The sequence below is a fragment of the Sebastes umbrosus genome, chromosome 18 (genome assembly GCF_015220745.1).
Source record: "Sebastes umbrosus isolate fSebUmb1 chromosome 18, fSebUmb1.pri, whole genome shotgun sequence".
NCBI classification, from domain to species: domain Eukaryota; kingdom Metazoa; phylum Chordata; class Actinopteri; order Perciformes; family Sebastidae; genus Sebastes; species Sebastes umbrosus.
The window spans coordinates 6,316,595-6,332,971 of NC_051286.1; the positions used below are offsets into that span (position 1 = coordinate 6,316,595).

The following is a 16,377-nucleotide window of genomic DNA, read 5'->3' on the forward strand; positions in this document are numbered from 1 at the left end:
TTCATGCTGCATGTTGTTTCACTTGGGAAATCAGGAGTTTGCAGCCTTGACAGATGTGTAGCACATCATTACATAGATACAGTGTAATCTAGTAGATCTAATTTTTCTCTGTGAAAGCCAAAGTGGCGCTCTACACACACAACATCCAACACAAGACCCATCCGACACCAAGCAGACGTCCCACCTGCGCCATGCATTACCATCCGAGAGATTTCCCAAATGTGTTTTCCAACGGGATCACACAGACTATAAGTCTTAGAAATGTCCCCCTACTCGACACAGAAACGCTGCTCCTGCTTTGAAAACAAACTCCCAAGGTGGGAGATTAATTTCACTTTACAGCTCAGAGGTTCTACTGCTACAAACTGGTTCCTCTACGTGTTTCTATCATTCATCTTTAGCACCAAGAGTCCATAAAAACTGATTCCAAGTGGCTCCAACATCTTCAGTCATCGTGAATGTCTTCCAGGGAACAAAATAACATCAAACCCACTCTCTGTTTCTCCTTCTCTCTGTCTCCAGTAATGGGTTGAATGGCACCATATCAGTGTATCCTCTGGAAGGCTCTATGGCTGGTATGATGCCGACCCCGGCCAGTGCCAACTCGCCCACGGCCTACACCATCTTGGACGTGGACCAGAACGCCTACCTGTATGTAGGAGGAATACTCGGCACTGTCAAGGTATCTGACTGTTTGTCTGTGTGTAACAAAATCAGGAAAGCTCTCTGTCTTTTTTCTCATTATTTTCCTCCTTCTATCTTATAGAAAGCCGATGCAGTAAGAACAACAACGTTCACAGGCTGCATGGGGGAGACCTTCCTGGACGGTAAACCTATTGGACTGTGGAACTACAGAGAGAGACAGGGAGACTGTAAAGGATGTGTTGTCAGGTATACAAACACTTACTCACACGGTTTTCATATATTTTTTATATATCTTTTAATATTCAAGAGACCACTTCATCATCTTTGCAATTTCTTTTTGACAGTTGGATGGGAAACAAAGCGATAGTAAAATTGGACTATTTCTTATCTGTTATTTTTTTTAGCCCCCAGCGTTCAGACGGCGAGGGGATAGTTCAGCTGGATGGTGAGGGCTACTCCGCAGTGGGACGACCCACCAGGTGGAACCCCAACATTTCCACCGTGACCTTTAAGTTCCGCACATTTTCCTCCGAGTCCCTGCTCATGTATCTGGCTACTGAAGATATGGTATGTATGCAACAAAGTGAGAGGGAATGAAACCCAAGTGATTATAACTCATGTAGATATCAGGATTCATAGCCAGGACAAACTTTGCTTTGCTTGCATAATAAAATATTTTACAGGTACCATCCTTACTCAGACTGACGTAGAATCAATGATAATAAAATGTCTATAAACAGATTCTGCATTCATATGCAGAAACGGGCAGTAACGTTGGAGCAGGCTTTGGTTGAATGCAGGTAAACCGTCCGCGTGGAGTGCAAAAGAGGCGGGACGCATTGGCCAAAATGCAATCTTGGAACCCACCGGCAGGGTCTGAAATTAGCACCCATCAAATACGGGTAAATTGTTGATCGTCAGGACATCCGCCACTTTGGCGGACAGAGAAACGTAAGCGATGGGAATCGAGGATAGGTTCCCAGTTGTCCGATTCCGTGGCATATCATGCCTCTGTGACTATTGATTCCTCTTCGATGTTTTCCAACAGTTACTCATTCAGAATGACTCATACTCACGCTGTATCATGTTTCAGTTTGTTTACGACTGGAGCTATGGCAGAGAGAGAAAAAAAGCGAAAGCATGGCGCTATTACTACTAAACCTGAGTTAACGCACTCTATTATTTCTTTGATAATGCTACATTGTGAACAACAAATCCGTGTTGAAATCAACAGGAAGAGAGCTAGTTAACGTTACAACGGTACGGTACACGTCGTCTCTCCATCTCCAACTCCAGTCTCGCGTCTCAAGTTTCTAATAACACTGTAAACAATGAGCAGCGCACCGAAAAGGAAGTCTTGGCCTGGATATCCGCTGGCTACACCAGAACACCAGAAGTATAGCCCCTTGCCCCCAGAGGCTTATCTGTTGTCATATCAGTCACATTTTTGAACAACAAAAAGTACAATAAACAATACACAATCAGGTTTAGAAAGTTAAGACACTGCATACTGACGTGTTCTTTTAAGAGCAATGCTCAGAATGTGCTTTTTTAATGTGAAATCCAGTTTTAGTACCCATATTTATATTTAACCACCTCTTCAGTCGGTTGGGTAATAAAACTTTTAACCTCTGGGATAAACATATAAAACAACCTTTTGCTGCAAAACACTGTTATTGGATTTTAAATGTCAGTACCTGACAACACTTCTCCCTCCCTGCTGTCTCTATAGAAGGACTTTATGTCCCTGGAGCTGTCAGAGGGCAAGGTGAAGGTGAACTTTGACCTTGGATCAGGAGTGGGCAGCGAATTATCAGCTAGCCGCCACAATGATGGACGCTGGAAATCCCTCACCATGTCACGGAACAAGAAACAAGGTAAGCACAACAACAACAACATTGGACGAAAACAGTATAAATGAGATTTGATCATCTGAAACAAACCAAATGAGACTAAACTGCGAATACAAAATGCTTGAGTTTCAAAGTATATTCTCTCTCTCTGCCTGTTCTGTTGTTATTTATGTCTCTTTAACTGTTTACAAAGCCACGGTGACCGTAGTGGACATCGACAGCGGTGCCGAGGAGAAGATACTCACCACATCTCAAGGTTCAGCTACTGGTCTGAACCTCAGGGAGCACCAGAAAATCTATTTTGGAGGGCTGCCTACCATTGGAAACTACAGGTACACACACACAGTAGTAACACATTCATGTGCACATTTAAACACTCACATATACAGTACTGTACATGTCTTTATTGTAAAGCAGGCCATGATATGTAATGTATTTCTGATATATTTCCTTTCATTCAAAGTGAAAGTAGGATCGTTAATTTTTTGAAGATATGTAGATGTATTAAGTCTTTCTAATTCATATGTGATGACATTTTAACATTTTTTTCACAATATAAAACACATTTGGAAATTTCATTGCTGTAAAATTAAACTCCTGAGGTTGTTTTTCAGTTTTAAGGTCTTTACACACTGGCGGCATTTTTTTTTTTTCATGCGATAAATTTGTGCGTCAATATATTTTTTCGAACTGTTGTTTTTGTCATAAGTACTTTCATACAGAATATTATGCGGTGATAGAGCGGCCTAATTGTTTTCCGCAACGAGGTTGATTTATCTGAGCTTTTGCACCACGAATAAAGGCATCAATCAATCATGTTGTGCGGAACCGGTTGAATTGTACCTATGAAACAACAACACAGAGGCTCCATAGTCTGAACCAAAGTCTATATATATATAAAGATGGAAGGACGCATATCCATTTCCTCCCACTGTACAGAAGTGAAGCCTGAATATACTGGATAATGGAGCTGCCATCTTGAGATTTTGACGTATTTTGGAGCCAAATTGACAAGTTTAGATGAGTCATTAGTTGAAACTGTGTTTGTGACGTGTGCTAATGTTTTAATATCATGTTTTGTCTTAACAGCATGACGGCCAGGTAAATAAATAACTAAACACATCTCATAATCAGACAGTACACGTATAGTACATGTTATTGTATATCTCCCTCTGCATGAGGCTAGCCATGCTGATGACGCTGTACAGCCCACAGTGAATGTGTATGTGTGTTTGTATCCTGGCTGGCCCCCCGAGGGCTCCCGCTCCACCACACGGCGGCTGTAAATCACTTCCTCTGTCCTTTTTATTAATCTGAATGTGATGTTTGTCTGTTCAGCAACATTTAAGGTGGAATTCCTCACATTTATGACTATGCCTTACAGGCTTCATTGGCATAATCATATTCAAATTGTGTTTTAGATGCGAATCAAAGTGTCTCCACCAATTTTTTTTTGTGGCTTTACAAGCAACAGTTTTTGCTGAGCTACAAAAATAATTCACTGAAAACAATTAGAAAGGTGCATTATGCTGCTAATAACATGTTCAGTGTGATCACAGCACAAGATTATCTGTTTTCCTTCCCTCTTTAATAATACTGCCACCTGGACAATACCCGACATTACACAAAAATCAATTATGCTAATATAATATAATAAAATCTTGCTTTATTAATATGGACAAACGTCATATTCACATTATTCTTGTTGTTGACGTCCAACCGTCACTCTGCTTCTGGATACATGATGCAATAGCTTCACTGCTGCAGTAATTCAGCTTTTTTTTTTAATTATATTACACTGCTGAGAGAAGGTTCGACATTTCTTCTGCTGTCTATTAAAACTATTATTATTTCTTTACAGGTCAGAGGTCACTCTGAAGCGGTATGCTGGCTGTCTTCGGGAGATTGAGGTCTCCAGGACTCCGTATAATCTCCTCAGCAGTTCAGATTATACCGGGGTCACTAAAGGATGTAATGCAGAGGTAAAACAGTATATTAAAACTCTCAAGACACTCAGATTATATTACAGAGATATGACTGTCTACTTACGTTTATTACTTACTGAAGATACGCTATAAAACTCCTTTAGTGTTTCTCACTAGTTCATATTTTAATGGAGTTAGTAGAGCATGTAACAATCTGTTGAGTACTATCTGTACTGTATTTGCACAATACACTAAAAACCCTCTCTGTATAATAGCGTTAAGATTATCTACTCAGAGTGTTACGTTCTGCTATTTTAAGTGATTTATCATAAGCAATCTGTTTCTTTTATACATTGCTTCAGGAAGTAAAAGTGTTTTTCTGTAAAACATAGAGTGAAGGTCAGAAATGTAATGATCAGTTCGAACTATCTAATGGCTTTTTCTCTTTCCATGTACGCAACTATCCTAACAAACAAACACTTCTTCGACAACCTTTTTATGTTTGCGCCATTCATGCGCGGTTACACAAACACACATGCACTGAGTCTACGTTGGAGGTTTTAAAGCAACGCAAGACCTTCATTCACCATGATTTCTATACACTAGTGCTATTCATTCGTACACACATGCAGGCATGCTCGTGGAGTGTATAAAGACTGTATGGAGGATTATAAAGGCCCAGGGTTGAGTGGATGGAGAGTGAAGGTCTTTTTCTTCCTCTCACTTTTTCTTCCTTCACCAACAACTCTGATACAAAGATGAGCGTTTCTGTGTGTGTGTATGTTTGTATGTGTGAGTATTTCCACTTTGCAACCACAGTCAAAGTAGTGAGAAGTGGATGACGGCACATTTTCTAGTTTTTGTAAATGTGTCTAAATGTTGTCTCTTGTTAAAAGAAGCCTTGACTTAAAGGGCAACTTGTGCATTTTGCAACCTGGACTCTATTTTCCATATGTTTGTGTCTAAATGATTAATAGGGACAACAATTCCTGATATTGGTCCAGTATTGAGGGAGAGCGCTGCAGACGGCGGCCGCTCACAGGCTGCAATATGGTGCTATCGGGGCAAGCTGGCTTGTTTTTGCCATGACAGGCTCTGACTGTTATTATAAGCGTCTGATATTATGGAAATAGTCTCGCTCAAGGAGATGTCTGAAATCTGGCGAGGTGACGTGTTGCCGGAAGACAACGGTGGAATAGTGGAATACATCCCTGGTGGACACACTACGAGTGGCAGCCGGGCAGAGTTTGTTGTGTTAGAGTACAGAAAGCGTAGCTTAGTGTTCCCTAAAAGACTTTCAATGTCATGGCTGAATATTTAGATGATTTCCACAATGTGACAAGCTCTTTGAAATCGATTGCCGTACAAATTTGTTTGAGCCAGAGTATACGGATATTCAGATTTCACACAACGAGACTTCTCCTTGAGCGGAACTTGGATACAATAACAAACAGACCAAATCAAGACAAAGGTAAGAAAATCGTTTTATTTCTCGGTAGGGACCTTTCCATAATGCTGTCAGACACTTATAATAACAGTCTGAGGCTGTCAAAAACAAGTACTTTTAGGGAACGTGACGTTACATTTATGCTGCTCACTTGCCCTCGCAACTCGTTTAGTGGCCTTATTTCTCAAAACTGGACCAATTTTGTCCCCATCGGTCACTTAGACACAAAAACATGTGAAAAAAGGGTCCAGGTTGAAAAATTCACATAATTTTGATTTTCTAAACTTATTTTTTTCACAACTTTTGTTTTTCAAATCCTTTAACAATTCATCTACTCTCTGCTGTATACTAAAATACGTGTAATTCTCTCCGTCTCACAGAACCTGTACACCGTCAGTTTCTCTAAGCCGGGATACATGGAGCTGGGTGGTCTGTCGCTGGCGGCCGGCACAGAGATCAGCCTGTCGTTCAGCACGCTGGCAGACACCGGGATCATACTGCTGGCTGTAGGCGGAGCTTCACCAATCGGCCAGCAGGTTCGTCTATTCATCTATTTTGTTCATTTAAGCTGTGACTTCCTTAATGTAGCGCTTTATTTTACAGGTCCATGATTTCCAAATAATTTCTAGGAAGTTTCCTGCAATGAGATTTGTGATTTGGTACTAATTTTATGGGGAAAAAAAGGAATTTCCTTGAAATAAAAATAAAAATGTAACTCTGGTTGGCTCTCTCACTCCTCATGCCCAAACCTAACCAACCAATCCAGCCAATGAAGGCTTCCAGGTAATGACGGGAAAGTCCGATGATGTCATCCTGCATAATAATAAGCCATGTGCCCCTGTTTGTTCCACGGAGAGTATGTATTTTGGAGCAATGGGCTTTCAGAATAATGGGCAGTCCCCTTTGTTTGTACGTTCAGCTGCACTGACAAAAAGACCCTCTGGGTCTGGGTACAGAGAATTAATTGAAACTGATTAATTGGAAGTTTACAAAATTAACACTTTCTCTATTTTCCATATAATTAGTGCCACATTACTTACTTCTTTCTAGGAAACATCTTTGAAATCATTAAGAAGATATTCAAACCCCTGACACAAAGACTTACCAAATTAATATACTCAAAAAAGTGAGTGCGCGGATTAAATCAGCATCACTTTTGAGGGTGTTGCTGATGTACTTGTTTTCCCGCAATGCAATGCACAAAGGAAATGGAGGAGATACACTGCTACAAACAATTGACAAAATGTGTAATATTAACAGCAGACCTCCGGCATAGAGAGGCATCAGACAGGGGCAGTTTGGCTCCCATAGTAACCCAAACTCAGTTTCTCCTTGATGGGTATTTTCTATGAAACTTCCCAAGAAAACACACAGTTACATATCAATCGGAAAACTTAGAGACCCCTAAAACAAAGCGTTAATCCGTTTATTCTCCCATTTTTCTGTCCCATCTTTCCACCACAGGCCCGAAACGCCAACCTCCTCAACACCAAGAGGAGACGCAGACAGTCTGGAGAGGTGGGTTCAACACATGGACACACTCATACACACCCAAACACTGAACCCCTCTCTCTAAGTGAATGATGTTTTCATAAGTGCATATTAATGAGATTTGCATTTTTTGGCAACTGGGCTAATTGGATTGTCTTTTATCCAAAACACACACACACACACACACACATACACACACACACACACACACACACACACACATAAATGTCCATTGACAGATAAATAGTAGCTATCTTAGCTTTTAGCTGACCAAGCACACACACTCATACGTGCACACAAGCACTCTTTCTTTAAGTGAATGAAGTTTCCATGAGTGCATATTAATGAGATTTCAGTTTGTTGGCAACTATGCTGATTAGATTGTCTTATGGCTAAAAACACTCTCACTCAACGCACACACACGCATATATTGACACACATGCTAACACACACACGCACACATAGATGCTTGAAGTCTGATACAGCCCTCTTTCATCCTAATCACTGATAAATAAACAAATACATTCCTTTATCTCTGCTAGAAACAACATGTATTTGGTGTTTGCACGTGCATTCATATTTGCAGGCATATATGTGTGTGTCTGTGTACACACTGTTTGTGTGCATGTTTTAGCATAATGTGTGTGTGTGTGTGTGTGTGTGTGTATCTCAATGGTATCAGGCCGTTGCTCACATGAATGCAAAATTGAAAGTTTATGTATGTTTATGTGAGTGTGTACGTGGATGTGTGTGTGAGAGAGGACAGAGGGTTACCTCTAGCTTATCCATCATCACCGGTTGTTGGGCGCATAAATCTATTTTTACTAACTATGCTGGCAGGCTGTGTGTGTGTGTGTGTGTGCGTGTGTGTGCGTGTGTGTGTGTGTGTGTGTGTAGGTGTGTGTGTGCACCGAGAAAGGTTAAGCGAGGTTAAAAACACCATCAACTCAACTTGGCCCTGACTAATGGATGTTTTAGAGAGGGACAGAGAGACAGGGGAGAGAGAGAAGGGGACAGGAGACAAAGGATGGAGGGAGAGAGGAGGGAGATTTAGAGGTGAACGGAAGGAGAGAGGCGAAAGAGCAGAGCGGGAAAGAAGAGAAACGATACGAGGGAGGGGAGGATAACAGAGCAGAGGAGAGAAATGAAAAGATGGGGAGAGTTGATTGTAGACAGACAGAAAGAGAATGGTCACAGAGAGGAGAGATGAAAAGAAAAGGAGGAATGAAGAAGCTTGGAGCAGAATAACGGGAGATGAAAGAGAGTAAAGTGAGACGAGGGAGAGAGAAAAGATGACGCCAAGAGGAGAGAAGCTTGTCCATTCACAAAATATAAGATATTCACTACAAAAGCGTTTGTTGTCATAGAAAGAGATCAGAGAAGTGGAGGGACGGCCGTGTTGATTGTGAGAGCTGCTCACTCCTCTATCTGAAACAATTGTTTTAAGACTTTGCCGACCGATGGAAAGAACTAGGTTTGTTTTGTAGCTGCAGTGCTTCTAGTAAAAGTAAGAAAAAAAAGGTAAAGTTTTGAGTTACGATTTTTCCATTTAATAATATTCATTGTTGTTTGCAGGTAACCTGACTGTAGGATTAATTTGAGCACCGGTGCTGCACCATCCTATAGTGGAATTTGATTTGTTTAACAACCTCTGACCATTTGAGCAGAACACAAACTTGCAGTATGCAAGATGACAGCTCTCCACAAAGGTTCATCTTTCTGTAGTGTTGGCTAATCGCAGCAGTCAGCCACTTGATATTTTCTATAGACCTCTGCACACACGTTGGCAACAGAAGTGACGTTTTGCCCCAGCCATCCAGACGAGTTAACGAGCTTTAAACATTGAATTAAAACCACTGGCCACTGAATATTGGGCCACTTGCTAATGTCTTCTACCCACTCACTAATAGCGCACGGATCTGGAAAGTCAATGTGTTTATGTTGCATTCACGATCTTTGGTGGTTAATGCCATTGCATATCTTGACAAGCTATAGCACTCCGGCATACATCCGTTGCCAAACTGTGCGCGCACACTTATCTACGTCATCATTGTTTGCAAACTGTAGAAGTGTCTATAGGGCTGCAACTAATGATTATTGATGAATCTGCCCATTATTTTCTCAATTAATTAATTGTTTAGTCTATAAAATCAGAAAATAAAGTCAGAAAACTGTGAAGAATGTTCATTACTATTTCCAAGACTGCAAGCTGACAAGCAGCAGTCACAAAATCCAAAGATATTCATTATACAAGTTTGAGTTAGAACCAACAAATCTGGGGGGATTTGTGCTTAAATAAGACAAATAGGACACAATTGTTGCATATTAGTTTCTGTGGATTGTTATTGTTATAACATCATAGTCTAAAAATGACAAAATACTGATATCAGTGTTAATGTACATCAAACCAACCTCCCTCAAAAGTACACCGGCAAACTTAAAAAGCTAGTTCTTATGAGATTATGAAAGGTCTCACACACGACCTGCTAACTCTGAACAAATCCTCTGGCTCTGTTTGCTGTGCCAAATTGAAAAATGCAATCCCAAAACAAAAGTATACATAAAACATTAGCTCCAAGGTGTGTTGTTACCAAACAGTTTTACAATGAAGACATTAGATTGGTTCATACATATTGAACAAACGAGAAAAACCCCGTCTGGATTCTGCTGTACTTCTACAACCTTACACCAAAACCGGCACACGCATGAAACGCAACGCCAAAATATAACCATACATGTAGAAACTTCAACAGATTTAAAATACTGAAGGTAGCAGAGATGTGTGTGTTTGTTTTGTATGTGAATGTGTGTAGGTCTTTGCACGCGTGTTAGCGACACACTGTCACGTATTTGGTTTCATGATTGTACGTCTACATGCCTGTATGTGTGTGTCTGTGTATGTGAGTTCATCTGTGATTGTCTGCCTTTGTCTGTATGTGTGACATGTGTCTGTGTGTTTGTGTGCGTGTCTTTGTATCTGTGTAAGTGTGTGTGAGTGTGCGAGACGGCGCGGCGAGAGGCATGTTGTAGCTACATCTCAGTTCAATTTGTCCCCGACCTCAAATTGAAATTCCATTTTCAGGTGGTAAATTGTCTCCCACTTCGCCCTCTGGCACACAGTGAATTAAAATTCAAATTAGCCTGACCCTGCACCGCTGCTCTCTAGCACCTCGCTATCCTCCTCTCTCTCCTCGTCTCTATCTCGCTCGCTATTTTGCTCTCTGCCCTCTCATCTCTTCCCCCTATTATCCTCTCCTCTCTGTTCCTCTCATCTCTTGTTATCCTTTCCTCCCCGCTCTCCTCTCCTCCCCTCTCCTACCTCCCTTATTTCCCCCCAATTTCTCTCTATATATACCCCCACACCTCTCCCTACTCATCTCCCCTTTCGCCTTTGACTTTTCTCTGCTCTTTAATCCCCCGTCTCTCCTCCCTCCTGTTTCTCTTTTCTCCTCCTTTCAGTTCGTATCTGTCTGTTTTTACCTCCTCGTCCTTCCTTTCTCCTCCTCTCCTCTTCCCGACAAACATTTACAACATTGCAACATGCAGGAAGTTTAATCCAAGTTTCAATATTTATAGTGTGATGATATAACACCGGAAACAATCTTAATGGAACAGTTTTGAACAAATTGATGCTGGTTTCTGAAGTTTCTTTTCAAAAATATCTGGCTGCTGAGGTTTTAAATGTGGACGTATTCAGTCATATTGATTCATTGTTTTGTGGTATTAAATTGCTCTTATTCAGTTTGACAAAAAAATCTCAACAAGGTCTACTTAAAAGCTTTTTTCAGACATTTATTCCACATTAAAGGGAGCTGAAAGCTCTTGAAAATATAGTAGTGTACATGGTGCTTTGTACTTGATGTCCCTGAGCGTAATACTTATGAGACTGAATGCACCTTTTTTGACACATTGAATATTTTATTTAAAGTTTATCAACCCTATTTTATCCATATTTTGATACAATTTATCTTATAATTGTTATAACTGTCATTAATGTTTATTTTATTTATTATGATTAATTAATTTTAATTAAAAAAATACTTTTTCTTTTCATTATTATTATTATTATTATTACTATTATTATTATTATTATTATTATTATTATTATTATTATTATTATTATTACTATTATTATTATTATTATTATTATTATTATTATATTATTATTGAGAGTTGGGTGAGAGAGAAGGGGCTGGGAGATACCATATTACTTTCGTTAATGTTTATTTTATTTATTATTATTTCTTTTATTTAAATTTTTTTGAACTATTTTTGCTCTTATTATTATTATTGTTATTTTATTTTAATGTTTTTCCTTTTTGCATTGGCAATGGTTGAGGGATTGTTGGGATTGAGGGGGCTGAGGAGATACCATAATATGGAGGGACAATCATTTACATTTGTACTTTATTTGTATGTTTCTGTTCACTCGATGTTCCTTCCAATTTAATATTATTGAGAAAAAAAAGAGAAAATATATTCAAATTTAATAATATATAATATGTTTGTTTTGTCAAACTACTAGAGTCAATGAATGAACGTTCACTCAGCTCTTAGGTGATTTCTAGGAAGCGATCTCTAATCTGATTCTTGTTGGCAGTTTTATTCATGATTTTATAATTGCATTTTTGTTTACTTCTGACCTTGTGAGACATTTTGTGTTATCTGTTTTATGTTTGTATTAAGTAACACACTGTTTTTATGCTGCCTACCTTGGCCAACAGACTCCTGAAAAGAGCTTTCTTATCTCAACAATGTTTTCTTATTTAAATGAAGGTTACATTTTCTTATACATCCACCCACGCTTGCATTGTATGGCTCTAACATTGGTGCAGATGGTTATAGCAACTTCTGCTCAACATAAATACATAATAGTCTCTATATATATAGTATAATATCTCCTCTACTCTAGCTTTTTCAATCAGTTATGTTGGATGAATTGTTTTTTTACTTGGTATAAACTGTATAGTGTTTATAGTGAAAGCCTTTCTCTCGTACATCAACTTGAACTTTACCATCTACATTTCGTTTCCAGCTCTGGGTCCTGAGAGTTTGGATGTGCAGATTTCCACAGCTAATAAAGTTTATCTCTGACTCCTGCAGCCCTACCTCTCAGTCATGCTGAACAGAGGCTCTCTGGAGGTCTTGGTGTTTACCGGCAGCCACAGTCCGCGTCGTGTCATCAGACGACCTGAGCAAGGCATACTGAATGATGGGAGAGAACACTCGCTGCGTATAGAGAGGCTACCTGGCAGGTTGGTGTTCATATCGTTCCTACCTGTCGCTGTTGAAGACTTATACTCTGCATGAATCAGTATAATCCTATAATCTGTGGGTGCTTTCCACCAGATCTTTTGCAGTTCAGGTGGACGAGGAAGCCAAGAGGGAGGCGGCGCTTCCCAACGACCAGCCAGTGAGCTTGCAGCGCGTCTTCCTCGGTGGTATTCCTGCAGACGTAGAGCAGACGTCCAACAGAGTCAACGTCCCGTTCCAGGGATGTATATGGAACCTCATGGTCAACGCTGTGTACGTAACATCTCCCCTCTATATGCACTCAGAATTTTGTATATTTACTGAAACACTTAGATGAAAATTGGCTTTTTCTTGAACCTGAAATATTGTTGAGCAGAGCACTTGGTCTAATTCATCTCCATTAAGATGTACAGTGTGTTCTGGGGGTCATGATCATGCTTTGGTCTTTTTGAAGGACCAGTATTTGAACAGAGTAGAGTAAGTTCAAGTTCTTTATTTATCAGATGCACAACAATGACAGACAAGCAGTCGTTGGCAATGCAAATCTTAAGTCTCAAGCATCCTCCAACAATGCTCATTAAATATGTATAAAAAGAAAAATAAGATCATGCAAGTAAAAACAAAATGAGACTCTAAATGTAAAATAGTTCAAGTTAAAATACAGGATAAAATACAACATAAATAAAGTAAATATAATAAATAAAGTAATATAAATTAGACAGTAATTACAAATGAACTGAATGTAAACAGGTTGTAAATAACATTTTTATTTGTATTTTTATACATCCACATATAGTATGTTTCTGACATCACAAGATCAATATGGAGTAAAAGAACAGTCAACTTTTGATTTTGGATAATTCTCTTAAAACACTGACACAGACAGAACTGACCAATTTACTTTACTTCAGTGAACTTAAACTGTTCACCATAAATACGCCGTATTAATACTCGTGCTTCAAACCGTGCAGCGTTCCCTCATTGCCCTAATGTTTACCCAATTATGTCTTCTGACAGCGGACGACAGACTCATACACTGCTGAGTTAAAGTGTTGTTAATATGAGGTCATGATGATGCTACTGATGATGATGATGATAAAGCCAGCGTGTCTTTCTGCCTGAACAGCAGTAATAGAGCTGTCCAACATCATAAACATACTCATAACTCAAATTACACCCCTCTCTCATCTTTGTTTGTGTCTGTTTGTCTATCGTTCGCCTAATTTCAGCCCTATCACCCCGACACTATAACCTCTAGCTAATATACATCTGTCTCTCTTTCTTCGTTCTATCTGTATTTTCTTGGAATTTAGTTAAGAAGTGTTCACACTGCGCACAAAACAAATTGCAGAGACAGTGTGATTCAATACAAAGTGTATGAAAACACAAACAGATGCAAATCTGCTTTAGATGGCGCAAATTTCCACCCCTAAAAGCCACTAATTCTGTCAGTTACAATGGTGATAGTCAGTTCAGCCTGAAGATTCAATGTTACAGATGTGTCTGTACATGCAGTGTTTCCCCGAGATTGACTGTTTTGGTCTGGCGGATGGGCCCGGTTCTCAAATTTAACACTTTAAACCTTCTTTAAATATTCATCAGTTACTTTTTCAAATATTTATCAGCCACTTTACAAAATCCACATGAACCACTCTTCACATCGGCGTAAATTAGATTCATCACACAGCACTTATTTAAAAAGAAAGTACATCACTTTTAGAGCTGGTTCTTCTGTTTCTCCGTTATTTACAGTGGTGAAGAACACCAGGAGTAAATGCCAGGAGTCGAGTTTTCATTTAAAATAAATTATGACTGGTGTTTTAACTTCATGTCAAATTAATCAGAGCACACAAGGCCAGATAGCTTCCTAAGTCAACACATGACCGGTTGCTGACAAGCAATTTAGTTTTAAAAGGCTATTTTTTAAATGGAGTCTGGCGCAGCGCTCACTCCACATAAAACACACCGAGGCTACATTACATCACTTCCAGCAAACTTCTCGGTAGAACAATGAGAGCAAAACACCGTCACCGATCTGTTTTACCCAAATATTCTCTGTACTCTCTACTACGAAGCGAGTTCAACATACTCAGGGTATCTTCTAGTCACTTATATAAAAACATAATTCAAAGCAGTAAACACCTGCAGCATACAGCCAGCTGTCCTTTCTGCATTTGTCAGTTTAAATTGTGTTGCTTTCAGCCTGGATTACGACTGTAACTTCTTTGTATTTGTGTAATATTATCATACAATCTGCGCACCGAGCTGGTCAGTAGGCGGTGCTTTCATACGAGTTGATTTCTTATCTGGAATATAACCTGCTCCGGAGCAGGTTAGGTGTTCAGCATAAGTTACCATGGCGATATACCCCGGTAAGAAGTGATCCACCTTCGTAGGATGGAAAACCTTCAAGGGTTAACCCTGAAGTTACCTCGCTAACCCCAAATCCTGCTTCGTAGTACAGGCCTCTGGTGTAGATCAGCTAAAAACACAAAAACATTCACTACCGAGCCTGTTTGTAATCGGCAACGTTATTTTGTCTTCACTTGTTCAACTGACTTTAGCAGTTTAAATAACAGACACTTTGTCCTGCTGTGAATTACACAAACACTTGCCGCTGCAGAATGAATATAAAAGAAACGCAAGGGGGATATTTGGCATTATTTTTGGTATTAAAAACAAGGTTTTTGTTTGGCTTGGCAGGGGTTCTCTTACAATTATAGCGTAAACACTGACATGTACAAAACACCTGTGCTGTATGCAAATTTAAATGGACTGCACAAACAGTGCATTTGTCAAATTCATGCTAATAAAGGAAGGGGAAAATGTACTGTAGCATTCAGTCTGAACACACCTCAACAGCTCCCTGTAATTTCAGCTCATTCTGACATTCCTGTTTGTATCAGCTAAAATCAATACAAACATAATATATCCTTAAAAATGTTAGAGGAAAATGTTGTTCTTTTTTGTTTTCTGCACAAGCAAATAGGGGCACACCTCGGATGTTACGCTTCAGCAAGACCGTTTAGGAAAAGCATCTAGAGATGAGCAAAAAAAAAAATCTTTTTATCATATTGAGGTAGCTGTGCTCTGCCCAGTGCAGACAAACTGGCTTATTTTCAAATCATTATAGTGTAAAAAAAACAACATCCATGGGGTTAATTTATACTCTAACATTGGAAGGGGTGGGGGAGACATACACAATTAAATTAGGAATGAGAACCCACATACAGTTCATGCTTGATCCAGTCATTTTAAATCTAATCTCCCGTCCATCTCTCAGTCTCTCAGATTTCTCCCTGCCCGTGTCCTTTGAGAATGCTGAAATTGGCCAGTGCCCCAACCTCGCCCCTGCGCCGCCTCTTCTGCCGGACGAAGAGGAGCTTGAGAAGGAAAAGGAGGAGTCAAAGCCACTCAGGCCTCCACCAACTACTCCAACTCCAGCTCCTGCTGCTGTAAGTGGCTCAAATGAACGTGGGAACACACACATAAACACACTACTAAACACTCATGGGCAAAACAAAAGGTATTCAAAATTAATGAAATATGTAAGAAAGTAATGTATATTCATATTATACTGGAGGGTTTTATTTACAGTAATATAATGGTCAGTAATTTTGTGTAGGCGCCCTATTTTAATCTGTTGGCACATGTACATACAGATTAATGTACCGTAAAAAAAAAATCACATACGCATTCACATTTACAGAAGCACACACATGTCACGCTCCACCGTACTCTTTTATTTTTACTCACACATACA

General features: G+C 39.6%; 1 protein-coding gene across 9 annotated transcripts in view; it reads left to right on the forward strand.

Moving 5' to 3' along the window:
- Nucleotides 1–16,377, forward strand: part of lama2 (laminin, alpha 2) — a 222,887-nt gene that overhangs the window by 188,758 nt on the left and 17,752 nt on the right. For 5 of the 9 annotated variants that reach the window (XM_037750093.1, XM_037750096.1, XM_037750094.1 and 2 more), the window contains 12 exons: nucleotides 523–682; nucleotides 767–891; nucleotides 1,050–1,212; nucleotides 2,378–2,522; nucleotides 2,692–2,830; nucleotides 3,588–3,599; nucleotides 4,360–4,480; nucleotides 6,251–6,406; nucleotides 7,335–7,388; nucleotides 12,465–12,616; nucleotides 12,711–12,887; nucleotides 15,898–16,069. In XM_037750093.1, coding sequence (XP_037606021.1) covers nucleotides 523–682; nucleotides 767–891; nucleotides 1,050–1,212; nucleotides 2,378–2,522; nucleotides 2,692–2,830; nucleotides 3,588–3,599; nucleotides 4,360–4,480; nucleotides 6,251–6,406; nucleotides 7,335–7,388; nucleotides 12,465–12,616; nucleotides 12,711–12,887; nucleotides 15,898–16,069 — 1,576 coding nt within the window. The remainder of the gene's footprint in view (nucleotides 1–522; nucleotides 683–766; nucleotides 892–1,049; nucleotides 1,213–2,377; nucleotides 2,523–2,691; nucleotides 2,831–3,587; nucleotides 3,600–4,359; nucleotides 4,481–6,250; nucleotides 6,407–7,334; nucleotides 7,389–12,464; nucleotides 12,617–12,710; nucleotides 12,888–15,897; nucleotides 16,070–16,377) is intronic. The other 4 variants (XM_037750095.1, XM_037750101.1, XM_037750102.1 and 1 more) reach the window with 1 other exon arrangement.